Source organism: Chrysemys picta, chromosome 12 (genome assembly GCF_011386835.1).
Source record: "Chrysemys picta bellii isolate R12L10 chromosome 12, ASM1138683v2, whole genome shotgun sequence".
In the NCBI taxonomy this organism is placed as follows: domain Eukaryota; kingdom Metazoa; phylum Chordata; order Testudines; family Emydidae; genus Chrysemys; species Chrysemys picta.
This window is the reverse complement of record NC_088802.1, coordinates 5,936,809-5,964,712: the sequence shown is the minus strand read 5'-3', so window position 1 is coordinate 5,964,712 and position 27,904 is coordinate 5,936,809. Positions and strand designations below refer to the sequence as shown.

The window sequence follows — 27,904 nt, the reverse complement described above, 5'->3', positions numbered from 1 at the left end:
GAATATGGAGATGAAAGAAGAAACTACAACCTGACACCCCACGAGGAAGAGCTGCTACAGGCTCTCTTTAATTAGTCAAAACAAACCGACAGGGACTTTCTGCTTCATTCCACAGGGTCCCAGGATTAAGACAGGCTGAAAACAACAGCTGTGGAGCGTTAAAAAGGAATACGGTTAATTTTGACGTCTGCAGCAGTGAATTCAAATGGCTCTGCCAGAAAGCAGCTTTCCTGCTATAGACTGCGGCATGATTGATCTGGAAAGTAAAGAGTCTTCAGTCTCTGAAATATCTACAGTACGTTTACTTATAAATGTAATATCAGATGGCTGCACATCTGGGACCAGAGTGTGAATCAGCCATAGCTCCATTGAAGTCAAAGGGACCGGAACCCCAGCTGATGTACATCTTAGGGTTACCATATTTCAACACTGAAAAAAGAGGACACTCCACGGGGGCCCTGGCCCCGCCCCAACTCTGCCCCTTCCCCATCCCTGCCTCCGCCCCCTCCCCACCCCCATTCCAACCCCTTCCCCAAAGTCCCCACCCCAACTCTGCCCCCTCCTCTGAGCACCCCACATTCCCCCTTCTCCCTCCCGCTCTGTTCTTGGTTGGGGGTTGCTAAGTGCTTCATAAACTGTAAAACGTTTGTAAAACCTACAAAGTGAGGGTGAAACAGAGAAAAGTCTGTGAGCAAAACAAGCTGCTAGTGAGGGAGACATGGCTATCTATATGAGATGTTTTTATTTAAGAATCCATGGTAATACAAATAGTAATGATGATGATGGTGGTAATGCTACCAATAAGCAGTTAAGATTGGGACCTTATTCTAAACAAGAAAATAAATCTAAACCATGGAGAATGCAGTGAAAATTAATATTGATTATTAGGAATAATGGTGAGGTAGGAATAGCATCATGATGGTCAAGGAGAAGGGATTCTGCTAGGGCCAGGTAGTAACCATGGTTCTATTTAGTATTTGTGTCAAAGCACATTCACCATTTAAATACAGTTCTCTGGTTTAGTTATTTGGTACAGTAACTTGCAAACCGTGAAGCCGGTAGCGCTCCGGCAAAAGACGCTCGGGGGACCCCGAGTGCGAGTGGCTGCCGCAAAACTAACAACTCGCACCGAGATGATGTCACAGCGGGCGACCCTCACACACACACACAAATTCGGAGAGCCTTAATATAGTTGAAATCCACTGAATTGCAGATTTTTGGATGGACAGAATGGAAAAAATAGTAGCTATTTTGCTAAAACTTAAGGACAGCTGTTAGTGTACAGGACTTCTGGCATTGCATTTCTGACTATATCACTGCCTCATTCGGTGACCCTGGGCAAGTCACTAAGGCCTGCTCTACACAGATTTTGTGCCAGGGTAACTATTTTGGTTAGGGGTATAGTTTTTTTTAAACCAATTTAGTTATCCCAGTACAACCCCAAGTGTGGATGTAATTCTATACTGGTACAAGCACTTTGATACCAAGTCCATGCCAGGAAGTTGTCCCACTTTCATTATACTGGTACTGTTAAAATGAGAGAATTTTCCTGCGCCACCAAGGCCTTACACTCGATCTGTTTCCACCCATTTATGATTTTCCACTTGCCGCTTTGTGATGCTCACGCTGCAGGAGCTCTACAAGCATAAAGTATTTTTATGGCTGTGTATCACGAGTGGGGTGCGTGGCTAGGAGCCTGACCTTTGCCTCGCCTCACAAGATATGAAGGTGCAAGACCTGGGTAACGTTTCCCCTGGGTCATGGTTTACGGACAGGGCTAACAGGGCACACAGCAGCCCGATTGATTTTCACCAGTTCCATTCAGGAAAGTAAACAGAGACACGGGACGGGGAAGGGCGGGATCCTGCCCCGCAGACACACCCCAACAACATCCTCCAGACAGCTCAACCCGACTAGCGGCTCCTCTCATGCCCCAGGCTCTCCAACCGCCCCGTGACTGGTGTCCGGGGCCGGAGGCGCAGCTCCAACCCCAGGGGGATGCAAATCCGGACAGTTCCGGCTCCCCCAGCAAGCCGCCAGGTGGTACCGCAACCCCCCCGGGGGCGCCCCCCAGCCCAGCGCTGGCTGTCGAGCAGCGCCCAGAGACACCCCCCACCCAAAGGACAGGGCCCCTCCCCCGGAGGCTTGCTGCCTCACAGGGGCAGGTCGGTCACGTCGCAGGGGCCGCTGGTAGTTGTTTTCGGCCGCTCCCCTTTCCTGGCTCTCCCTGGAGCGCGAGGCCCGGCCGGACTACAGCCCCCAGCATGTCCCGGGCAGGAGCCGAGTGTCGCACCGAGATGATGTGACAGCGGGCGGCCCACACAAATTCGGAGAGCCTAGCCTCCCTATTTTCCCGGACATTTTCGGCTTTTTGGCAGTTCCCCCCAGACAGGGATTTGGGGACCAAAAAGCCGGACATGTGGTAACCCTAGTACATCTGGGCCTTTGACATCAATGGTTTTATTGTCCACTAAAGAAAAGCAAATCCACCCGCTGGGCCATAATTCCCAGAGGTTTTCCCCATTCCAGCCCCCCAGGAATGAAGAGGACACACCCCTCCCCCCAGGGCTGGCAAAGCCGGGGAGCTAGTGCCCCCGCAATGGAAATATTGTGAGTCTGCATAACTGGCGCACTCCTGGGAGGTGGAGGGCAAGAACAGGACCTGAAGGGCTGGAACAGGCCTGGGAGCGGCTAGGGACCAACCTTTCCAGCCTGAAGCGCTCTTCTCCCACCGCTAAGTTTCAGCACCTCCCTTCACAATTCCCCTCCTGTCTCCCTGCCCCCATTCCCAGGGAACCTCCACTTCCACCCCCACTTCCTTCCCCTTTAACTCAGCTTCCTTTAATATGCTGCCCCAACTAGCCATATGACCAGTTAACCCTTTACAGGCTGCAGCGCCTTTTCCTTGTTGCAGACTCATCTGTGTGTCCTGGATGCGAAGCACGGTCACTTCTATGGGGAAAGAAACGTTTGTGATAACGTCATGTTGCTTTCCAAATTTTTATTTATTAATTAACATCATACATTAAGATTACGGCTCCAGCTGAGATCAGGGTCCTGTTTTGTCGGGCACTGCCCAGACACACAGGGAGCCCATCCCTGCCCCAAAGAGTTTGCAGTACATAAGTATGTTTGTAGTTTATCACGAAGTCTGTGCTTAAATGCTTGCATGCTCACAGCCTACACAATAACATGGGTATATTTTATTCATAGATTCATAGATTCATAGATTCTAGGACTGGAAGGGACCTTGAGAGGTCATCGAGTCCAGTCCCTGCCCGCATGGCAGGACCAAATACTGTCTAGACCATCCCTGATAGACATTTATCTAACCTACTCTTAAATATCTCCAGAGACGGAGATTCCACAACCTCCCTAGGCAATTTATTCCAGTGTTTAACCACCCTGACAGTTAGGAACTTTTTCCTAATGTCCAACCTAGACCTCCCTTGCTGCAGTTTAAACCCATTGCTTCTGGTTCTATCCATAGAGGCTAAGGTGAACAAGTTTTCGCCCTCCTCCTTATGACACCCTTTTAGATACCTGAAAACTGCTATCATGTCCCCTCTCAGTCTTCTCTTTTCCAAACTAAACAAACTCAATTCTTTCAGCCTTCCTTCATAGGTCATGTTCTCTAGACCTTTAATCATTCTTGTTGCTCTTCTCTGGACCCTTTCCAATTTCTCCACATCTTTTTTAAAATGCGGCGCCCAGAACTGAACACAATACTCCAGCTGAGGCCTAACCAGAGCAGAGTAGAGCGGAAGAATGATGTCTCGTGTCTTGCTCACAACACACCTGTTAATACATCCCAGAATCATGTTTGCTTTTTTTGCAACAGCATCACACTGTTGACTCATATTTAGCCTGTGGTCCACTATAACCCCTAGATCCCTTTCTGCCGTACTCCTTCCTAGACAGTCTCTTCCCATTCTGTATGTGTGAAACTGATTTTTCCTTCCTAAGTGGAGCACTTTGCATTTGTCTTTGTTAAACTTCATCCTGTTTAACTCAGACCATTTCTCCAATTTGTCCAGATCATTTTGAATTATGACCCTGTCCTCCAAAGCAGTTGCAATCCCTCCCAGTTTGGTATCATCCGCAAACTTAATAAGCGTACTTTCTATGCCAATATCTAAGTCGCTGATGAAGATATTGAACAGAGCAGGTCCCAAAACAGACCCCTGCGGTACCCCACTCGTTACGCCTTTCCAGCAGGATTGGGAACCATTAATAACAACTCTCTGAGTACGGTTATCCAGCCAGTTATGCACCCACCTTATAGTAGCCCCATCTAAATTGTATTTGCGCAGTTTATCGATAAGAATATCATGCGAGACTGTATCAAATGCCTTACTAAAGTCTAGGTATACCACATCCACAGCTTCTCCCTTATCCACAAGACTCGTTATCCTATCGAAGAAAGCTATCAGATTGGTTTGACATGATTTGTTCTTCACAAATCCATGCTGGCTGTTCCCTATCACCTTACCACCTTCCAAGTGTTTGCAGATGATTTCCTTAATTACTTGCTCCATTATCTTCCCTGGCACAGAAGTTAAACTAACTGGTCTGTAGTTTCCTGGGTTGTTTTTATTTCCCTTTTTATAGATGGGCACTATATTTGCCCTTTTCCAGTCTTCTGGAATCTCTCCCGTCTCCCATGATTTTCCAAAGATAATAGCTAGAGGCTCAGATACCTCCTCTATTAGCTCCTTGAGTATTCTAGGATGCATTTCATCAGGCCCGGGTGACTTGCAGGCATCTAACTTTTCTAAGTGATTTTTAACTTGTTCTTTTTTTATTTTATCCGCTAAACCTACCCCCTTCCCATTAGCATTCACTATGTTAGGCATTCCTTCAGACTTCTCGGTGAAGACCGAAACAAAGAAGTCATTAAGCATCTCTGCCATTTCCAAGTTTCCTGTTACTGTTTCTCCCTCTTCACTAAGCAGTGGGCCTACCCTGTCTATATAATGATGATGGGTGTAAGGTTATGTAATAAAATTGCCAATTCAATAAGCCAAGGCTAAAAGAAGGGTGCAATGGGGACCCCCCTGCCAAGTTCAACCTCCCCACTGTAGGATGGCTGAGAAAGAACAATTAAAAGGATTAATCCAATAATCCACTGCCATATAATCAGACTATTCTGAGTAGCACAGCCCCTGAGTCATAGCACCCTCCCAACTTTACCATGCTCCCCTAAAATTTCGATGCTGCCAGCGCTCCTCATTTGATTGCAAATCCCAGCTCCTGGAATCCTGTGAGCAACTCGGCTTTCACTAAGGGCTAGTGTTGCACAGCTGTGGTGCTGCATTGCGTCTGGTGAAGACGCTCTCTGCCGATGAGAGAGCTCTCCCGCCGGCATAATAAACCCACCTCAGTGGGAAAAGCACTCCGGCCAACACAGCGCTGTGCACACTGGGGCTTAAGTTGGTGTAATTTACATCACTCAAGGGGCTGGCTTGTTCACACCCCTGAGTGACGTAAGTTATGCCAACATAAGTGGTAGCGTGTACAAGCCCTAAGCAGAAGCGGATTAAGATTTATTGGGGCCCTGGGCACAAAGAATATTTGGACCCCTCCCCCACAGCTCCCTTGCCACTGGGCACCGCCCCCTTCTCCTCCTCCCTCCATGAGGCCCCACCCCCTGGCCAGAAGCCAGAGCCAGGCTGTGGTAAGAGCCATCCAGGGAGCCCAGGCCACTGTAGGGAGCCCTGGACCTTCCACCTGCCCTGGGCGGCTCATCCCAGGGGGGTGGGGACATGGGCTGGGGGCTGCTCTTGGGGCCCCCAAACTCCACCACAGGGCAGTGGTAGGTCTGGTGCTCCCCACAGCGGCCTGACTCCCTGGATGGCTCTTTACCTTGGCCTGGGTTTGGCTTCTGGTCTGGCCAGTGGGGCGGGGCCTTGGAGGAAGAGGCGGAGCAGGGGCAGGGTCACAGTTCTGGCACCAGTGGCCCCCCCGACTTCTACACAGATTCCGGTGCTCCTGCTTCTGGCATGGGCCCTGTGGACCTGTGTGTTAATTCGCCTCTGGCCCTAAGTTTCTACCTCTTGTGCTTATGGAGAAAAGTCTAGAAACTAAAAAGGCCAGAGGCTCAGAAAACAAATAAAACCCATGATTTAGTTTTAAAAAATCTCATGATTATTTACAATAATCTTGTGATTTCGGAGACTTGACTAATTTTTAAATGCAGGGGGCTGGCGTTAACATCATTTGCAAATATATAAACAAAGGTCACAATAACAAATGACTAGGTGATTGTGTAGGCCCAATCCTCATTTAAGGGTCTTCCAGTAATCTCCCAGGAATTTGTTCTTCTGATGTTTGTGTATGTTTTAGGGGGTAGGGGTCGCTTTGGGTAGATGGTGTAAACCACATGGGGCCACAGTCAGTGCTGAAGGAGGATTATGTGGCTGGGGAAATTAACAGATGTCTGAACTTTCTTATCAGGTGCAGAAATTTTAGACAGAGGAGATCTGGCTATCACAACGCACCTTCAACCTGTGGAACTCCTTGCCAGAGGATGTTGTGATGGCCAAAATTATAACAGGGTTCAAAATGAAGTAGGTAAGTTCCTGGAGGATACGTCCATCAATGGCTGTTAGCCAAGAGAGTCAGGGATGCACTCCCATGCTCTGAGGGCTTGTGCACACTAGCACTTACGTCGGTATAACATATGTCACTCAGGCTGTGAAAAAAACAACCCCCTGAGCGATGTACGTTACACCAGCCTAAGTGCTGGTGTGGACAGTGCTACGTTGGCGAGAGAGCTCCTTTCCCTGACAAAGCTATCGCCAGGCGCAGGCAGAGGTGTGCGCAGAACTTGAACGTCTTTTTGGGTGCTACACATTCTGTGCTCCCCCCTGGCTCTGACAGGAGCTTGCTCGTCCCTCTCTCCCTCCCTGTCCTGGCTCTGGCAGGAGCTCGCTCTCCTCCCTGCCACGCTGGAGCCAGGAGGAGCTCGCTTTCCCTGCCACCGCAGCCCCAGGGCTGGAGGAGTTCTGTGCCCCCAACAATTAGTTGGGCCACTGTAGCAACTCTAGCGTAGATTAGCTCTGAATGCCCCTAGCCTCTGTTTGTCAGAAGCTGGGAGTGGATGACAGAGGACGGATTGCTCGAGAGTTGCCCTGTTCTGTTCATTCCCTCTGAAGCACCTGGCATTGGCCACTGTTGGAAGACAGGACACTGGGCTGGATGGACCTTTGGTCTGGACCAATCTGGACACTCTTATGCTCCACCACAAACTCCACTGCCTCTGATTAAGGCCCTGGGGCACATTCAGAGGCAATTCATAGCCAAGGCATCTCTGGGCTTGCTGCAGCAGTTATGGATATAAAAAATAAATAAATAAATGGCTTGGGCCCCGGCAGCTCTGTCATTACTAGGGTGACCAGATGTCCTGATAATATCGGGACTGTCCTGATATTTAGTTCCCCCAGGGCTCCAGTGGGGTGGGGGTGGTGAGCCTGTGACTGCTCTCCCCCCCCACCCCCCGCCCCAATGTGTTCCAATATTTTGTTCTTGTCATCTGGTCACCCTAGTCATTACAAATGAAGCACTGAGGCAGCATAAATGGTGCGGCAAGCTACATGTGGGATGAAGGGTGTCGTTTACATGCCAACAGCACAGCGAGTGTAGCAGGGAAAGCAACACAGTGATTGTTATGGGCTATACGTCTGTCGGCTGCCTTCAGCGAGGATGAGTCTCACTGTTTTAAGGCCTCTTCTGTTCCATCCCATTCTAGTCCTTCTTCAGATGCAGGCTGGGTTTGCTACAGACCCAGTTCTTCTCCGTCTGGCACCTCGAAGAGATGACGGCCACGTCGTTCAGATACGCGCAGCTTCCTCCTCCCTTCACTTCAAACCTGCAAACGGGAGACGACGGGGGAGAGCCAGTCAGTGCTAGGCAGAGGCAGCGAGAGTCGAAGGCAGAGACAGACCAGATTTCTGAAGGGATTTCCCTGTCCTGGACCACCACAAAGCTCCTCCCTCCCCATCCAGAGGGGGAATTTTAACAAGGGCCAAAATGGGAGCCGTGGGAGAAAGAGGAAATCAGAAAACAGGGTCCGTGTTGAGGTTCCAGGGGTCAGACAGGAGTCAGAATCCAAGTCAAAGCCAAGGTCCATACCAAGGTGCATGTTTAGCAGCCTGTTGGACAAATTTAGCGCCGGTGAACTAACATGGAGAAACTTCATAGAAAGAAAGCGGGACTCACATGTTGTTGAATTCTGTCCCATCCACCCATTTCCAGGGCTGGCTTCCTTCCCGCCGCAGGCCGATCCAGTGGTACGTGCGCCCCTTATAGCGCATCAGGAAAGCCTTTAAAACAAGGTGTTTACAAAAATTTGGTCTGTTTAGGAGTATTTCCATTGGGCCCACCATCCGAGTATGTAGATCTACCAAACCTCTTTGCAGTCTACATGGAACTCGGTGTGCAGCCTTTGTGCAGAGTGTAGCTTTGTAGGGAAAAGAGAGAATGCTCTGAAAAGGCCAGAGGTTGAGTTGTGTAAAACTTTTCACACAAAATGTCGTTTTTCCCCCATTGGAAAATGCGGATTCGGTGACGCTGAAACATTTCACGCATTCGTCAATTTCACCGAATTGTTCATTTTGCAAAAAAACACCCCAACATTTTATAAAAACAATCTCCTATGGTGATTTCCGGGGTATGAACATTTCTTTTCATTTCAAAATGTCTTGTATTTAAAAAAAAAATAATCAAGAGATTTTGAAACGAAGAGAAATATTCAAACCCAAAAATCGCAACAGGAGATGGTTTTAAATAAAGGACCATTTTAAAATGCTCGGTCTCTAAAGGAAACATTTTGTTTGACCCGGAATGACTTTTTTTCAACTTTTTTTATTCACTGAAAATGTTTCTTTTGCAGTCTGACCCGAAACGAGGGGTGTTTTTTAATCGATTTTTCAAAGTGGCTGATGCACCAAAAAACACAGACTTGCCCCTCTTTACCCAAGAGCCTCTCTACCTCCCCTTGGGGAGGTTCATGTGTAAATCAAGCCATCTTCTCGGCTCGATTCACCTTACTGTGGCCAATCTGCATGGAAGTCCTGAACTGGGGAAGGAATAAGGTCCACTTTCCTCCTCCAGGAGATGACCAGGGCTGGAGCTCTGCTGAGCCATTCCTTGAGAGGAGAGATTCTCTCAGAGGGATCTGCGGTCCCTACAATTGCACACTGACTGTAGCACCTTGGGCCTAGCCAGGGTTGGGTTCAGTGGCCAGAACTCTCAGACAATGTCACCTCCCAGTACAAGACGCACCAGGGCCCCCCACTGCACTTTCCTTTCCTTTTATTTTTTTTTAAAGTGTTCAGAAAATACTGGAAATCAACACAAAACATTTCAATTGACCCAAAACGAATTTCGGGCCCTCCCAACTTTTCAGTTTGATGACAATTTCGAAAGATTTCCTTTTGAGTTTGCCTCTACTATGGTGCACATCCTCACATCGAGAGCGCCCCCTGCTACCCGGATATGGCATTGCAGGGGACTTCACCTCATGCCCCCAGCGGCCGCTTCCTTGGCCTATAGTAGCCTTTCTCCGCCTGCCTCTTCTACTGACTCCCCCTCAGGATATTCTGTGGCTCGGCCACATAGCCAAGTCACATCAAGGGTTAAACCCCTTCCAGGGGCAGCATGAACAAGGCCAGATAAAGATTTTAAAACGGCTTCAAATTAACAGCCCTTCTGCCCCTCTCCCTGGTTGTATCCTGCCTGCTAACCGCTAGAACAGGAGAGACCTCTCTCCGCTGCAGTTTTCCCCCAGCTGAGCTCCCGGAGTCTACTTACAAGCTTCGGCTTCACCTCCCTTGCTGAAGGGACAGGTAGTTACTACCTGCCAGGTGCAGAACATGATTCATTGGGTCCTTTCCCTTGCGTTGCAGGTGCTGGGGGCAAAGCCCCATCACAGCTGCAAAACAGTTTTTTTTTTCAGACTTGCCAGAGAACCAAACAAACCCCAAACACGTTATTTGCCCCGGTCCCTTACCAGGTCCTGCAGAGTGTCGATCCCAGCCAGGGAGGCGCCGAGGGAAGAGCAGTTGTGGTGGCTTGATTCCCAGTTCCCTTCCCCTTCAGAGAAATAGTAGCATTTCCCTTGGTACCCGACCCAGCCGTCTGGGCAGCAGGGCTCAGAAAGAAGAGGCTCAGGGACACGAGACACTACCACTGAAAATAAGAAAGCGACGTAAGGTGAGAGATCTTTCCCTTTCTGTCTCAGGGCCTGGGTCTCCATTGCCACACGGCGTGGGAGGGAAACATCACCCAAGCACCTTTCGCTCTCTCTGAGCCGCCTCAGTGACTGTCCAAGGCAGAGCGCCACGGGGGATTGGACCTTCTGTATCCAAGGGGAACGAGTAGAAACAATCCCCTCAGATCCAGGCCTGGCTGAGAGGTCGGGCAATGGCTTGGAGGGCAGAGGGAAGCCTCCATGCCCTGATTTCAGGGGTGCTCTAGGAGGGGAGTGGGGACAAAGAGTCAGGACTCCTGGGTTCCATCCCCAGCTCTGGGAGGGGAATAGGGTCTAGTGGTTAGAGGCAGTGGTTGGAAATCAGGACTCCTGGGTTCTATCCCAGTTCTGGATGGGGAGTGAGGTGCAGTGGGTTAGACTGGAGGGAAGCTGGGAGTCAGGACTCCTGGGTTCTATCCCCAGCTTGCTTGATGTGAATCAGTGAGAAAGTGGCTCCCCCCCGTGCCTCAGCTTCCCTTTCTATAAAACAAAGGGATAATGATACCAGCCTTTATAGAGTTGTGATGGGGTGTGTAGACCCCATGCTGTGACAGCCGGGGAAAGAGTTAACAGACGGACCAGTTACTCCTTCAGCTGGGACTAAGGGGAAAGTTAGCAACAGCTCAGCTGCTGGAGAGGTTTTTGCCGGGAGCCAGACTTCCAGAGAGAAAAGACAGGAGGACACAGAATGAGGAGAGGTGGAGGTAAGAAGGAACAAGGGCTTTAGCTGCTTAAACACAGGATCCCTGGGCTGGAACCCAGAAAGGGCATTGCAGGATCCCCCCACCACTCCCAGAAAGGGGGGCGGTCTAGGAAAACCTCCCTGAGAAAGAGAGAACAAGAGGCTGATGACCTGATAGAGGGTGATGGACCTTTTGGGCTGTGGGACTAGAAGGAGTGAGATTACAAATGAGAAGAGCCCAGAAATGAGTCCCAGAGGGAGGCTTAGAGGGCCTGGCCATTAGACTTGGGGGTGGGGAGGGGTAGTTTTGCACTTTTCAGCTAACCCTGGAAGGGAACCGGACTGAAGTGACCTGGCTGACCACAGAAGCTGCAAACCATTGCAGAACCAGGTGTTATAATAATAAATAATACTAAACAGATTTATTAACTACACAAGGATGGATTTTAAGTGACTATAAGTAGTAAGTGTACAGATCAGAGCTTGCAGTCTACATTTCGGCTAAAACGAAATTATCGGGGGGAGGTTGATTCCCGTCATTCTTAGCTCTTCCGTGGCTTTACTCCTCCCTGGATCTGGGAGCAATCTGCCAAGGAGCACTTGGGGTCGCGGTCCCTATTTGCCAGGTGGGGGCAGGACAGCATTTGCGCTCGAGCCTGCTAGGACACGTCACTGGGCTACGGGGGAGAGAGCGCATGGACTGTGTGATGCCCCCTGCTGCCCGCCCCAGTCCTGACCCTCAGCAGCCCTGCTCCCTTGTCCCCACCATCCTCAAGGGGTGATGGGGTGTTTCCGCCTCATTCCTTCCCCTTGGGTCAGACACCCTGCTGCTGGTGGCTCATGGAGGTGCACAGAGAACCTACCTTCAAGGGCACCAGTGGTCGCTACAGCATTATGGGGTGGCTGAGGAGCTGTTCAACTGGGGGCTGTTTGGCCCTGGAGCCCCCCCCCCCAGCATTGCAGGGTGCAGGAGCTATAGATCTGGGACTGTGACCACGACAGCTCCAGGGGAGACACAGAGACTCAGGCATGCAGGGCTGGCAACTCACCCGCCAGAGCTACTATCAGAATGAGGATGAGAATGATCATGATACTCATCAAGCATGTGACTGCAGCTCTGGCTTTACAGGATGAGAGATTTTTGAAAACAGCGTCGGGGGCATAATCTGAAAGAGAAAAGGCGATTAGTGCTCCCACGGGAGCTGCCCTAGGAATTAGCTAAACAATCCCTCACTCTGTTTAACACAACAGCCCTGGATGGGTCGTTGGCAGGATTTCAGCCCAGGCCTTTCTTAGGGCTTGTCTACACTGCCAAGTTGTCATCAAAACTTTTGTCTTTCCCGTGTGCTTAAAAAAGTCCTTCCCCGAAAGACAAAAGTTTTGCCGCTGCAAGTGGTGGTGTGAACCATAGGCACCGACTTCCCCTCTTTCCCCTGGGTGCTCAACCCCCCCTTTGCCCCCAGCTCCGCCCCCACTCCACCCCTTCCATGAGACACCGCCCTTGCCCCACCTCTTCCCACCCCTTCCCCACCCCCCCATTCCAACCCCTTCCCCAAAGTTCCCGCCCCAACTCTGCATCCTCCCTGCCAATATTCCAACTTCTTCCCCAAGTCCCCACCCCAGCCCCGCCTCCTCCCCTGAGTGCGCCACGTTCCCGCTCCTCCCATCCCGCCAGAGCGTGCTAACGCTGCCAAACAGCTATTTGGGGGCAGCCGGGTGGGAAGCGCTGGGAGGTAGGCAGAAGAGTGGGGACGCGGCGCACTCAGGGGGGAGGAGGAGGAGGGGAGCTTGGCTGCCGGTGGGTGCAGAGCACCCACCAATTTTTCCCCGTGGCTGCTCCAGCCCCGGCGCACCCACGGAGTCGGCGCCTAGGGTGTGAACGTGGTTTTGTTGGCAGGAGCACTCTTGCTCACCGCTTGCGGGGGTGGAAGTATTTTGTCGCCAAAAGTGCCGACAAAGAGCATTTACACCCACCGACTTTTAGTGATAAGGCTGTGTTGACACAGCCCTGTCGCTAAAAGCTGCGTGGTGTAGACAAGCCCTTACTTGAGCTAAAGAATCCAGCTTCCTCAGTTCAGAAGCTGCTGCAGACTCATGTCCATACCGTGGCTAGCCACTAGAGGCACCCTGTGTTTAGCATGGCCATGCTTAGGGACTGGAGTACTACATCCAATATCAGGCTAGTCCAGATAGCATCATACTAACGACTGTGAAACCAGCCATAGATAGCAAACATACGAATTTCTATCTTCGCGCCATGAGTGGGGTTTGAACCTGGGATCTAAAGGCATGAGTTGCTGCAGCATGAGCTAAAGGGGCACCTCCTTGAAGGGTTAAAATCCATGTGCATTTTATATAACAACCTGGTATATGGATTGGGCCAGCTCTTTTACAGGCCCAAAGTTCAGAGTTTGGTCAAGAGACCAGAGGCCTAGCAAATAGTGATCAGCTAAGAGAAGCAGAATAAACAAAGATAACCCTGCTTGCTAAGACAGGCCTGGTCAGCAAAATTGCTAGATGTTGGAGCAATAACTGAATATTGTGTCTTATGCAAAGTTGCAAATAGAACAAAGCAGCCCTGTTTCTGTTGTGTTAGTTTCTTCTGTAGGGAGATGTTCTTCCCACACTCCAACCTTGAGTTCATGAAGGGTTGGCACATGTCAGTATAAGATATGGCCTCCTCCCACCGCCCTTTCCCAGGGACCAATGCCTGCCTTAAAACACAAAGGAGACAATCTTTATTGTCATATACTTTCACTGTTTCTTTGCTTTATCCCCTAGGAATGTACCTGTTGGACAATCAAAGGAGCTACTTCATTCTTATGGACCCCAAATCAGAATTCAACATCTATATTTTATGCTAATACATTTAATTAAAGTACTAATTAAATGTTAACTTGTTAATTTGAAACCATGGGCGGAGACATTATGTAACCTTTAACCATTGGCTACTGTGCTATCTTGTCTTGCTGCTAGAACCTCTCTGGGGGTGTGGGACTGCCTACCCCGTCACCTTCCCCCGCCCATGGAAAAATCTATATATTCCATTGTAATCAATTGCTTGACAGTGTCTCTGAGCCTAATAAGACAGGTGACACTCCGCCAGCGCTGTGCATAATAAACTCCTATGCTTGACCTCTACACGGTGTGGATGTATGTCCTTCAGTCCTCAAATGTAGGAAGCAGTAGCAGACTCGTAAAATGCATACAAGATCCAACCTCTAAAGACCCCACAGCGTGTTAACTAGGTATCACCTACACTATCAGCTAGACGAGTTACAACAGGGGCCAACCTTTTCAGCCTGACACTGAACATATTTCAAAAGGTCGTCCTTTGCCATGCGCTCCCATAGACTTGGACAAAGACAGTCAAGCTTTGTAGGGAGCCAGCAAGGTAGTTCCAATCCCTCCCATTGCAATGCAGCAAGCAGCCAGTAGGGGGTGCTGCAGGCCAAAAGGAAAAGCATCTACTTAAGAATGCTTGTGACACCAGAATTGCTCTAGATGTCTAAGATTCCTGCCTGGTGTGTCTTTCTCATGTGCTCTGGGTGTAACGGATTATCAGATCTGGGATCAAGAAGGAATTTCCCCCCCCCAGGTCAGATTGGCAGGAGCCTTGGGGGTCAGGTTTTGCCCTCCTGTGTAGCATGGGACATGAGGTTGCCTGCTGGGACATCTAGACACATTTCACAAAGTTCTTGAACAATACCATCAACGGTGCCACAGCGAGATCTTCCGAATCAAGTGGGATGACTGACATACCAACAACAGTGTTCTGTCCCAAGCCAAAACCTACAGCATTGAAGCTACGATCGTCCACCACCAACTCCGTTGGCCTGGTCATGTTCTTTGAATGCCAGAACATCGATTCCTGAAGCAGGTCACATTCTCACAGCTGAGCCATGGCCAATGGTCGAGGGTTGGACAAAAAAAACCCGCTTCAAAGACACCCTCCAAGCCAATGTGAAGAAGTACAATATTGACATAAACTCATGGGAAACCCAAGCCTTCGATCAAGCAAAATGGAAAAGGACTTTGTGCCAAGGATGCCGGTATTTCGAGATCCAATGGAGACAACAAGAAATGGAGAAAGGGGAAAAGGAGAAAAGAACACTCCGCAGCCTGACTCAACAATCCAGATCCGCCCCTTCCCTTGGAAAATGTCTGCCCCAACTGGGACTAGATCTGTGGATCCCGGATTGGTTTCATTAGCCACCTGCAGATCCACTAGCAATAACTAGCAATCATCCTCAAATGTCGAGGGATCTCCGACCTCCCTGGTGTTCCAGGGGACACGGGTGTGATGGGTTCTCCTGGGGTACAACCTCAAACTGGGGTACCACTGAGCCCTCTGGCTTACTAACCTGGGATCTCTCTCAGCAATGTGATGCTGTGACAAGCTTCAAACCTCTCCAGGTACTGTATTTACACAGCCATCCAGAGGCAGGGACACACCCAGCTGCAGTTACATGAATGCTTTTGCCAGCCACTCATGAACCAACAATATAGAGGCTCCAGCCAATTCCCCCCAGTTCCCCAGCCTAGGACCCAAGGGCTGTACCATCTTGCCCTGGACAGAAGCCTGAGCAGTGTTAAGTTCATTACTCAGTCCACCCCTCCCTCAATGTGGAGAGGACATGCACCTGTCCTTGAAACCTGAGCAGAATTCCCAAGCACTTCAACCAAAACACACTGTTCTAGGAAAAATATAAAATAGATTTATTAATTACAGAAAGATAGGTTTTAAGTGATTATAAGTAGCAAGCGTAGAGATCAAAGTTGGTTACCTAAGTACTATCGAAACCTGAGTTCTATAAACTAGACAGAATTTGAATCAGGCAGTGTCTCACCCTGATAGACGGTATAGTTCCTGAATACACAGACTGGGATTCTTCTTTCCAGTCTGGGGCCACCTTCTCTGTTCAAATGTTCCTCCGTTTCTTCTCCAGATGTGTTTCCAGGTGTTGAGTTGTGGGGGGAGTGACGCCAAGTGATGATGTCACTTCTCCTCCTTTATAGTTTCTTCCCCACTGTGTGTGTGCTCTCTCTGAGACGTCTCCATTGTATACAGTTCCTGGGATAGACCTTGGGAGTGTGGATTCCTTTAGTGGAACATCAGCGTGTCTGGCTCCTCTATTGTTGCACCTGAAAAGCTGGTTGTGGGTGTTCCCAACCTCACAACATATTTTAGTCACACACCTGTAGCAAAACTTCATAACTTCTCATCCAATGACAGCACAAACAATCCAACAGGCTATTCATGTTCAACAGATCAAGCCTTTTAAAATGATACCTCTCAAGGCATACCTGGTACAAAACATACCATAACTATATGCCAGTGGTGAATATCGGGGTTCCAGGGTGCTGCATTGATGGCACGTCAGTTTCTCCTGATCTCTGAGGATTAAAATACTTTAGTTTAACCGAAATTATTGGCCTCAACGTAGGGGTATTTGAGTGAGATGTAGTGGTCTGTGCTATACAGGAGGCCAGGCTAAATTATCTGATGGCCTCTTCCGGCCTTCAACTCTATGAATTTATCTCTTGGGCTGCCAGGGGAATGCTGGGAATGAGTCAGAAAGACAGCACCCCCTACCTCTACTCAATAGCAGTAGGTCACAAGCACACACTTCATGTTATGGTTGTGGGATCCAGCCAATGGAGACATTTTCAATCATCATTGAATGAGCACTTTTACTGAACACACAGAGCTGGATGGACAGTGGCAAACATTTTGTGAAAAATGTTGGGGGGTGTTATTCTGGGTTGGGATTTTTTGCACAGACCACACCAAAAAAATCAGTTTCCAGTTTTGAGCAATTAAACATTTTCAGGACTTTGGGAAAAAATAAACAAAGTCTCCCAAAGGACACTTTTAGGGGGAATGAATAAGAAATTTCAATCAGTTCTAATGCTACAGATAGTTGACATTTCCAAATTTCTGATGGAAAATTCTGATTTGACGCTGTTGAAGCATTTGGGAGAAACATATTGATTTTGTTGAAATTGTCTAGGGGAAATGATCAAAGTATATCATTTTCACTCTATTGCATTCAACATATCGTTTTCAGCACAGTTGAACTTTCCACTGGAAAGTTATGAAAGTATATCATTTTCAGGACATTCTAATGAAGTAATCAATGTAAAACATTTCAGCAAGGTCTGTTCTATTCAAAATTGGTATTTATATCATGCTCATCACCGCACCTGAGTGCCTTCCAGCCGTGCATTAAGAAACGTGGCTACACATCTGTCACGTTTGTTCTCTCAGCCTCTCCCCAGAGGGAGAAGAGGGTGCAGTGGAGTGTCTCGTTGTGGCAGGATGCATCTTATGTTATTATAAATATACCCGTTGCTCTATGTCTAAGAGAAGGCAGGTCAAAGGAGTGTGCCTTGCACTTGGAGTGGAAGGTGCTGAGGTTTGTGATGGTCCTTAGATCTTGGGGGAATTCACACCACAGCCTGGGATCTGTACCCAAAGAAACTTCTGTCTCCCACACAGACCAGCGTTACCCTATAGTTGAGGGTTCAAGTGGGCCAGAGGAACAGAGCTGTCTACCACAGTCTTCATCCCAGAGTTTTAGATGGGCTTTTAGGTATATTGGGCCCAGGCCACAGCGTGCCTTGAAGATAAGGATGGAGACCTTGAACAGTCATACGTGAGGGCTACAGTTTAGAGAGATTATTGGGGCCCCCCCAGTAGCTAGAAAATAGACCCTCATCGCTTCCCCTCACCCACATCCCTTCCCTTAACAGCTTAGACATCTGCTGCTTTTTAAATGTCAACACAAAACCACTAGCTTTGTTTATTCATCATGAGCTATTTTATCTGCCCAATCAAGTTCCGCCACCTAGTTCTGCTAGCTTCCTCTCTGACTCACCAGCTCCACCCAGTAATGGGGACCCCTGGGAAGCCCGGGGTATTTTGTGGTGCTGTCCAGAGACCAGCACTATGGACAACCAAAGGGTATTCTGGGACGTAGGTAGGAGAACAGCATGTGACCAAGCCTTCAGAGGCATAGGACAGGGTAAGGCTTCAGGCAGACAATACATGCTTATGCTTTTAGAGCCAGAGATACTGGGTTCAATCCCCCCGAAAAACCGAGCAGGGACCTCGTTACGAGTAGACGTGGAATTGAAGTGCTTCTGCTGCCTAATTCATAGCGTCTAAAACCAGAAGGACCCCCTCTGACCATCTAGTTTGGCCTAATACAAGCCAGAGAATTCCACCCACTGAGCTCATAATGTCTCTTCGAGTTGGGAGCAGAGATGTTAGAGAGAAACCGAGTCTTGACTTAGACTCCAAGCAATGAATAATCCACCATGTCTTCAGACAAGATGTTCCAAAGGTGAATCACCCTCACCATTAAAACTTCGCACCTTATTTCTAGTCTGTATTTATCTCGCTTCAGCCTCCAGCCATTCGATCTTGTTCTGCCTTAATTTTGTTAGCTTGAAGAGCCCTCTTCTCTCAGAAATCTTCTCCCCGCGTAGATGCTTATAGAACACGATCAAGTCAACTCTTAGCTTTCCCTCCGTTAAGATAAACGGACTGAGATTCTTCAGGCAGGTTTTTCAGACCTAGAATCAGTCTTGTAACACTTTTCTGAACGCTTTCCAATTTGCCAACATCCTTCATGAAGTGTGGACATCAGAAGTGGAGACGGTATCCAGTAATGGACTCACCAGCGCTGTATACACAGAGGACACCACCTCTATTTTGTTTCCCACCCTAAGTACAGATGTTGTCTATAAGACACCCTTCCCCTGGTATTCAGCCCCAAATTTCCAGAAGGTTGAAAAGTTGCATGAGCCAAAAAACAAGGCATGTTTCTGTGTTACACCCACAGAAATCCTCATTCACAAGAACTAGGTGGGCAGCCACATGCCCCAGTTACTCAACTGGCCCCAACCACTGTTCAATTGCATGCATACCTGTGAGGTTGTGCGTGTGCACAACCTCTGCCCCGACAGGTTTTTTGGGGATGTGCCAGCTACATTCTAAAGCTTACAGAACTTGGCCCTTGGCTTTTCCCACTTCACATCCTGCCGGGGGGCGATCTCCCGTGGCTTTAAATATCCTTTCTGTGCCAATCACTCCATCCATCTCCCTCCATCCGATCCCACGTCTCATCCTGCTCTCAGTGGCATTACGGTAACAGTGACAGGTTGCACATAAATTGGGTGCTGGTGCAGATGACTCCACTGAGGTGACCAAGGCCCAGCTCCATGGCGGAATTTAGGCTGCTTCTCCCATGGATTTGAGCCCAAATACCTTTTGTCCTCCTCCTCCTCCCTCTTCGGAAAGTTTGGTTCTCTCTGTGACTCAATGACACTCCCCAAATTTTCCCCAGGGCATTTATACTCAGTTGGTTACCTGGCTTTGCTCCTTTCTCTGCATCACCTTGGACTTTAAGCAGATTCTCTGGCTCAGGTTTCTCCTTCTGCGTGCCTTTCCCCATCTCTTCCTAGTTTCTCTCTGATCAGTTGCCCTTCTTTGGGTGCTGCCTTATTCCAGACTCAGTGCACGTCCAATCAGTCTGTCATAACTATAAAGGGAAAGGTAACAGCTCTCCTGTGTACAGTAGTATAAAATTCCTCCTGGCCAGAGACTCCAAAATCCTTTTACCTGTAAAGGGTTAAGAAGCTCAGGTAATCTGGCTGACACCTGACCCATAGGACCAATAAGGGGACAAGATACTTTCAAATCTTGGGGGGGGGGGGGGTTGGCTTTTGTTTGTGCTCTTTGTTTTGGGGGTTGTTCGCTCTTGGGACTAAGAGGGACCAGACATCAATCCATGCTCTCCAAATCTTTGTGCACAAGTCTCTCATATTTCAAACTTGTAAGTAAACAGCCAGGCAAGGCGTGTTAGTTTTCCTTTGTTTTCTCAACTTGTAAATGTACCTTTTACTAGAGTGTTTATCTCTGTTTGCTGTAACTTTGAACCTAAGGCTAGAGGGGGGTCCTCTGAGCTCTTTAAGTTTGATTACCCTGTAAAGTTATTTTCCATCCTGATTTTACAGAGATGATTTTTACCTTTTTCTTTCATTAAAAGCCTTCTTTTTAAGAACCGGATTGATTTTTCCTTGTTTTTAGATCCAAGGGGGTTGGATCTTGATCCACCAGGACTTGGTGGGAGAAAAGAGGGGGGATGGTTAATTTCTCCTTGTTTTAAGATCCAAGGGGTTTGGATCTGTATTCACCAGGGAATTGGTGAAGAGTCTCTCAAGGCTACCCAGGGAAGGGAATTAGCATCGAGAGTGGTGGCAGCGGACCAGATCTAAGCTGGTAGTTAAGCTTAGAAGTTTTCATGCAGGCCCCTACATTTGTACCCTAAAGTTCAAAATGGGGAAGCAGCCTTGACACAGCCGAAGGCAGAACCAGAGCAGGGCCCAAAAGCTCTGTAATATACCAACCAAGAGTTTTTACAAGCTGTGACTTCTGCAAAACTATGTTTTAGTAGCACCTCATCTGCCCAACTCATCCCCACCCCATTTGTCCCTTTCAACAACCAGTTGCATCCTGTCGGACCCCTAGATTTTAAGCACTCTGGGGCAAGGACTATCTGCTTCATTACTGGTATGTACAGCGCCTAGCACAATGAGGCCCTGACGCTTGATTGGGCTTCCTGGACTCTTCCATAAGATAAAACAATAATGATGTGATTTAAGGGCTAATGAGCTTTATGGGGATCTTTTGTCATTCATCCTCTGGTTCATTAATACATCACTCAGAACAATGGGTAGATTAATAATAAACCTTCCTTTCTCCCACCCGTTGTCTATTTAGATTGTAAGCTCTCTGGGGCAGGGCCTGTCTCTCCCTGTGTGTCCGTGCAGCGCCCGGCACAACGGGGCCCTGATCTCAGCTGGGGGAAGAACTGTCTCTCCCTGTGTGTCTGTGCAGTGCCCGGCACAACGGGGCCCTGATCTCAGCTGGGGCAGGGACTGTCTCTCCCTGTGTGTCTGTGCAGTGTCGGGCAATATGGGGCCCTGATCTCAGCTGGGCCTCTAGGCACAGCCATAATATACATAATAAATAAAAATAATCTGCATGTTCTTGAAAGACTGGGACTGTTTATCTCAGAGAGGAGACAAATAAGAGTGATATGATGGGAATCACCTCTCGTTATTTTATATTGTGTCTATCATGTATGTTAAGTCCCCCTAGTATGTTTTTTTTTAAAAAACAGACCTTCTTTTGGTCACATTTTTGACAAACCCAATTTAATACTAATACCTCATGCATTTCATCAGTAGATCAGGAAGCACTTTATAAAGCAGGTCAGAATCCTTATCCCCATGTTACAAGTGGGGAAACTGAGGCCCGGAGCCTGGAAGTGACTCACCCAGCAGACCAGGGACAGAGCCACTGGAATAAAGGCCAGTACGCACTAGGCCACACTGCCTTTGCAGCTACGAATTGCTAGCTTTAGGACCTGTCTCCTCTGGAAAAAGCCAGATGCTTTTACCACCAGTGTCAGATGCAGAGTATACAGTACTGTTTGGGGTAGGTTTGCTGCCAGGCCAGGGCTTGCCTGGACTGGCTGGGACAAGCACTTCTGCTGCTGCACCTTGGTAGTTAAAGTGTAATCCAGGAGCAGCTGCTCCCAGTGTCAACAACATCCACACAAGCTTTCGACTAGAGAAAAGGCTTTTGTTGGATAGTGATCTCCCTAGCGCCATAGAAATGAAAGCCACTAAACAATGCTCCAAGCTTTTATTACGCTTGCCTTCCTGGTTGGCACAACCTAGCGCAGCAAAGCATTTTCAAAGGGACTCACCCACAAGGGCGTCCAAGAACCTACATAAAATGCCCCCCCCCTTTTTTTCTAAAGAGCTCAGCAGCAGCCCCCCATGCTGTGCTAGGAAGAGAGGCAAACCTCAGGGGGAAGCACAACACAAGGGACTGGGTGGGAGGGCCAGGGGGAAGCCCCAGGCACAAGGGGAAGGAGCTGTGGGGGACAGCCAGGCACATGGGAACTTGGAGATCGCAAAGGAGAGGCACTAACTGGGAGGCTGGAGGGGATGGGGGAGCTGGGGAAAGGGCATAGAAGGCGGAGCAAAGCACTGGGTGGGTGAGGGAGACAGCAAGGCAGAGGATCTAATGGGGGGCAGCAGCCCATCGAATCTAGCTGCCAAGGAGCTGGAAGAGGATGTAGAAAACCTACATCAATCCTTTACCCCGTTCCCTCGTATCCACACTCCAATTTGCATCGGTCAGCATTTTACTGCACATCCACCCATCCAAGATCCCCCAGGTGCAAGCAGAGGGAAGCATCTGGTGCTATCGTGGTCACATCATCAGGGCAAATGGCCCTTCCTCTTCCCACGCTGCTGTCCCACGGTGCCCAGGCCATCGCAGAGCGGGCCTGTAAAATTACCCAGCATGCAGCATGCCCAGGAATTCTGGGAGTCGGGCACTGCACCATGGCACTAAGTGGTACCTTAACGCTGGGGTTGCACCCACAGCATAGGCACTCCCATAGCAGTCAGAGCAATTGGGCTGCCTCTGTCAAATGATGTTATGCTGATGGATTCCTCTATAAAGGCGGGGTCCGTGTGGGGTTTGATCCAGTAAAGGCTTTGTCTACACTGGGGGATCTGCCCAGATTGCAGTCACCAGTGTCGCTGCATCAGTCCAAACCCTAAATGCAGACAGAATGACACACTATAAACCACGATTTGCATCCATGCATCTAATCCCAGTTTGGAGCAAAACCAAGCTTTCCTGGGACAACTCAGGAGCCTGACCTTAGCACCCAGCACCTCGAGCAGTAACGGACGCCATGCACCCACTCTGTGCTGATGGAAATGACTGCACAAGGTGCAGGGCAACACAAATCGGATGCTTGTCAGTTTCTTAGCAGGACCATTGTAGATAGAGCCAGGGACCAGCAGAGCTCAAAAGCACAAACTGTTGTGGCTCAAGCGAAAGCTCTGTAGCTAGACTCATATCCCCTAGATCAGCACAAAGGGGCACGTGTTACACAAATATAGCCTTAAACCCCTTTCACATCCCCTCCGAATTCAGCCTGCGATCCCTGCCCCAAGGAGGTGCCAGTATCTTGTACTCCCAATCTAGACTGCCCAGGGCCACATTTGCCAACTTCCTCAGCTATGAGAAACAGGTGTGTTCTGTTTTGCATTTGCTGTTTTATTGGCTTGTTTTAGTTCCTCTCCCAAAGGGAGGTGGGGGAAGGAAGTCCCTGACTTTTGCTTCAGCCAGCAGCAACTCAGATCTCTCTTTCTTCCTGCTCTGTGACCTTGGCCGAATTTCAGAGCTAGGCAGGGGCCACTTTCCCCACTTCAGTGATTTGAAATACAAGAACATACAAACGAATCCCGAGTGGAATCAAGAAGCCCCCACCCATTTCCTCCCTCCTATCTCGCTCCCAAGCATTCTGTCCCCTGTCCCCTGGTTCTGAATGCATCAGTTCTGGATCGTGTCCCTGTGGGGGGGGCCTCAGAAAGAAAAAGGCTGAGAACCCAGTCATAGGTGATAGGGGGTATTCTCTCCTCACCCAGCGGGACAATCTCCCCACTAGCCCATATAGACCAGGAAGGGTGAGCTGCTTCCCGAACTGCAATCCTATTGTTCACTCCCTGAAACATCCTGCTGGGAGCAGCTGGCTTTTGAAGCGAGGGGAGGGGAAAAAGTGAAGCAAACACACGTGATTTCTCAGAAAAGGCTCAGTGAGAAGAAAATGAAACCAACCAGCTAGTTTAATGGGAGGAGACAACCAAAACAAGGAGGAGTCCTGTGGTACCTTAGAGACTAACAAATTTATTTGAGCATAAGATTTCGTGGGCTATCAGATGCATCTGATGAAGTGGGCTGTAGCCCACGAAAGCTTATGCCCAGATAAATTTGTTAGTCTCTAAGGTGCCACAGAACTCCTCGTTTTTTTTGCTGATACAGACTAACAGGGCTTCCCCTCTGAAACCAGGAGGAGAGAGGGTTGCCATCTTTCTATTTTCTCCAGCTGGGGGGTGTGTGCTCTGGGGTGGAGCCAGAAATGAGGGGTTCAGGGTGTGGAAGGGGGCTCCCAGCTGGGGAAGAGGGTTGGGGTGTGGGAGGGGGTGAGGGATCTGGCTCGGGGTGCGGTTCTGATGTGGGGCCAGGCATGAGGGGTTTGGGGTGCAGGAGGGGGATCCAGGCTGGGATGGGAGGGTGAGGGCTCCGACTGGGGGTGCGGGCTCTGGAGTTTGGGGTTCAGGAGAGGGCTCAGGATGGGGGATTGGGGTGCGGGGTGTCACAAGTCTGGTGATATTTAAAGAGTTGGGGGCGGGGTTCTTAAAGTCCCGTGTAGATTTTAGCTATTAGGACAATATAAATGTCAAACAACAATAATAATTATTCTATGCAATAATTCTCTACACAAAAGAATAAATGGACACAAATCTGACATCGGGAATAACATTCAAAAACCAGTCGGAGAACACTTAAACCTCTTGAACCACACAGTGACAGACTTAAAAGTGGCAATTCTTCAACAAAAAAACCTTCAAAAACAGACTCCAACGTGAAACTGCAGAACTGGAATTAATTTGCAAACTGGACACCATCAAATTAGGCCTGAACAAAGACTGGGAGTGGATGGTCATTACAAAAACTAATTTCCCCCTAGGAATTTCCCCCTACTGTTACTCACACCTTCTTGTCAACTGTTTGAAATGGGCCACCCTCATTACCACAACAAAAGTGATTTTTCCTCCCTTGGTATTCTACTGTTAATTGAATTGTCTTGTTAGACTGACCCCCACCTGGTAAGGCAACTCCTATCTTTTCATGTACAGTAACTCCTCACTTAACGTTGTAGTTCTGTTCCTGAAAAATGCAACTTTAAGTGAAACGATGTTAAACTAATCTAATTTTCCAATAAGATTTAATGTAAATGTGGGGGGTTAGGTTCCAAGGAAATTTTTTGGGGGCAGACAAAAGGCATTATATACTGTACTGTACTTACGGTACTGTACTGTGGTGGGAAGGTGCCCCTGGCTTACCCCTGGGGCTGGGGGTGCAGGGTCTGGGAGGGAGTTAGGGTGCGGGAGGGCGCTCAGGGTGGGGGTGCAGGGTCTGGGAGGGAGTTAGGGTGCGGGAGGGCACTCAGGGTGGGGGTGCAAGAGGAGGCTCAGGGCTGGGGCAGGCAGGAGGTGCGGAGCAGTTATCTGGGGCAGCTCCTGTTTGGTGCAGGAGGTCTGCAGGTGGCTCTGCGCAGCACGGGATCTAGGGTTTATAGTGGACCACAAGCTAAATATGAGTCAACAGTGTGATGCTGTTGCAAAAAAAGCAAACATGATTCTGGGATGTATTAACAGGTGTGTTGTGAGCAAGACACGAGAAGTCATCCTTCCGCTCTACTCCGCGCTGGTTAGGCCTCAACTGGAGTATTGTGTCCAGTTCTGGGCACCGCATTTTAAAAAAGATGTGGAGAAATTGGAAAGAGTCCAGAGAAGAGCAACAAGAATGATTAAAGGTCTTGAGAACATGACCTATGAAGGAAGGCTGAAAGAATTGGGTTTGTTTAGTTTGGAAAAGAGAAGACTGAGAGGGGACATGATAGCAGTTTTAAGGTATTTAAAAGGGTGTCATAAGGAGGAGGGAGAAAACTTGTTCACCTTAGCCTCTAAGGATAGAACCAGAAGCAATGGGCTTAAACTGCAGCAAGGGAGGTCTAGGTTGGACATTAGGAAAAAGTTCCTAACTGTCAGGGTGGTTAAACACTGGAATAAATTGCCTAGGGAGGTTGTGGAATCTCCATCTCTGGAGATATTTAAGAGTAGGTTAGATAAATGTCTATCAGGGATGGTCTCGACAGTATTTGGTCCTGCCATGTGGGCAGGGGACTGGACTCGATGACCTCTCGAGGTCCCTTCCAGTCCTAGAATCTATGAATGTATAAGGTGCCACAAGGACTCCTCATTGTTTTAACAGTAATAATGGTAAAATAATCTCGGGGGGGGGGGGTGTAATTAGAAAAGAAAAAGTTTCTAGCCTTCGTGGTTGCCGCTTGATGAGGAGGAGGCTCAAAAAGCAAATGAAAAGAGCCCCCAACTTGCATTAAAATCATGAGATTAAAAACAAACCAGAAAAAAACCACATGCTTTTTAGCTGTCTGGCTCATGACTTTTGAATGCTTGAGGCTGACGTTGTGGCAAAAAATATCAGGTTGGAAACTAAAAGCAGTTAAGAGAAAAAATATTTTCTTTTTTTAAAAAAGAATTCCACGCTGACTTCCTGGCTTCCGCCGCCCCCTCTCCTCTGCTTTGCTCACTCACAGGGTGACCAGGTGTCCCGATTTTACAGGGACAGTCCCAATATTAGGGGCTTTATCTTATATAGGAGCCTATTACCCCTCCCCCCACACACATAGCATAGGGATTTTTCACACTTGCTATCTGGTCACCCTTCTCCTGTCTCTTTCTCGGTGCTCCCTACACTTAGTTCAATTTCAAGCCCTTGCCCAACTTTAGAAATGTAAGCGGGGGAATGGTCCTGCTATTGTGGGGAACTTTCCTGGCTTCTGCACTACCCCGGTGAAGTGGGCTAGCGAAAGGATCTGAGTCCTTGCTCCCACTTCCTTTACCCAGAGGCCTCCCTGCCCTTGAGGACTCCCCTTCCACTCTCCTGTCTGGCAGAGTCCTTGTAACCCCAACAAGGCTGGGCCCAGGATTCCTGGGGGGCTCGACCCCCAACCCTGCTGTGGTCACCCAGGACAGGGGCTAGGGTGTCCCCACTCTGGGGTGCTCTCTCTGCACTGGACACCGCCCTGACCCACTGATCATTTCATACAATTTAAAGCAAATACAAGTTGTTTAATTAACAATTAATCTAAAGAAAAGAATTAGGAAAAATGGGAAAGGTTAAAGGAAACACATCACCCCGCTCTGTGGGGGGGAACATCACAAACAGTGTCTCTGGAACGTCAGGGCAGTTCACAGTCTGTGCCTTGTAGGTCCCAGGCTCCTTCTCAGGCCCTGGCCGTGCTGCAGGGATGCTGCAGGTTGGACACTTGCAATGGTGGTGGCCACACACCTCCGGGCTTTGAGTGGTGGGACCCTTCTTCCAGCATCAGCCCCCCGTCAGGTTACGGTCCCCCTCCCGGTCTGGCCTGCAAGGACCCTTGGCTGGGGATGTCTTTCTGTGCTGGGCCCTTTGCCCAAGGTCCCCCCTTGGCTGGCCCCAGTCGTTCACCACACCCGGCTCTATGGCTGCAGCTCTGCTCCTAGCACCGGATCTGCTCTCCCTGGGCTGCGTCTCTGGCTCTGTGGCTGCAGCTCTGGCCCCTCTGGATCTGGCACGGTTCTGCTCCCCAGCTCAGCTCGGGCCCCTGCTCTCTCCTTAGCTCTGCCCCCCTCTGTCTGACCCAGGCAATCCCAGCTCACCCGGAGGACGGGACCCCCCACCCTCCTGACTCCCTCATTAGCCCGCCCTATCCATCAGACTGATCTGGAGCATTGGCCTCTCCCCATTGTTCCTGGGGACTGTCAGTCTCAGGCTTCTGATTTCCCATCGACCCTTCCCCTTTCAGTGCTGGGAGCTAGCAACCAAAACACCCCCACTGAGTGTTAGTAAGGGGGCAACCGTCCCCTTACAGAAAGTTCAGCGACGCGTAATGCAGGAAGATTCAAACATAAACCAGAGCGGAATCTAGTGGCTCCCTCCCATCTAGCCCCCTCCCCGTCTGGCCCTCCATCCGCAGTGGGGGGAGGCTCCACACAGCCCTTGCCCCCTCTGAACTGGGTTAGAGCCCCCAATCTTAGTGTTGCCCCAACCCCCTAGCTTACCGTGGAAAATACAACCCCCGGGCCCCTCCTTACGTTCTTTGCTGCTGAAGATCAGGCAGTCGGCAACAGGAGATGAGAGTTTCTGGGTAGTGACAGTTTGTCGTCTTGCAGTTTGACTCCACCCCAGAGCAATCAGCAGCAGTTCCGTGTGCAAAAGAGAAATCAACAGAGCAGAGCGG

At 49.3% G+C, this 27,904-nt stretch overlaps 2 protein-coding genes across 4 annotated transcripts in view; one reads left to right on the top strand and one right to left on the bottom strand.

The window, feature by feature from the left end:
* Window positions 1–14,216, top strand: part of LOC122172402 (killer cell lectin-like receptor subfamily F member 1) — a 33,658-nt gene extending 19,442 nt beyond the window's left edge. The window contains exon 7 of the transcript XR_010591986.1: window positions 13,716–14,216. The gene's annotated coding sequence lies outside the window, so the exon portion shown is untranslated. The remainder of the gene's footprint in view (window positions 1–13,715) is intronic.
* On the bottom strand, window positions 33–27,904 carry LOC101939158 (C-type lectin domain family 2 member B-like). Of its 3 annotated transcripts, XM_065564223.1 has the most exons (7): window positions 27,759–27,904; window positions 19,312–19,483; window positions 11,984–12,100; window positions 10,013–10,191; window positions 8,221–8,324; window positions 7,716–7,870; window positions 33–256 (listed from the first exon to the last, which is right to left on the bottom strand). In XM_065564223.1, the coding sequence occupies exons 2-6, from the start codon at window positions 19,394–19,396 to the stop codon at window positions 7,747–7,749; spliced, it is 609 nt and encodes a 202-aa protein (XP_065420295.1). In that variant the 5' UTR covers window positions 19,397–19,483; window positions 27,759–27,904; the 3' UTR covers window positions 33–256; window positions 7,716–7,746. The 3 variants fall into 3 exon arrangements, with proteins under 3 accessions (XP_065420295.1, XP_065420293.1, XP_065420294.1); XM_065564221.1 differs by lacking the exon at window positions 33–256 and having other exon boundaries at window positions 2,987–7,870; window positions 27,759–27,903; XM_065564222.1 differs by lacking the exon at window positions 33–256 and having other exon boundaries at window positions 2,987–7,870; window positions 27,726–27,856.

Coding starts and splice junctions, on each gene's coding strand:
- LOC101939158 (XM_065564223.1), bottom strand. CDS start 19,396: ATGGGGAAAGGCACGCAGAAGGAGAAACCTGAGCCAGAGAATCTGCTT. Junction 8,325..10,012: donor TCGACACTCTGCAGGACCTG/GTAAGGGACCGG, acceptor CTTGTTTTAAAG/GCTTTCCTGATGCGCTATAA. Junction 7,871..8,220: donor GGGACAGAATTCAACAACAT/GTGAGTCCCGCT, acceptor TCCCGTTTGCAG/GTTTGAAGTGAAGGGAGGAG.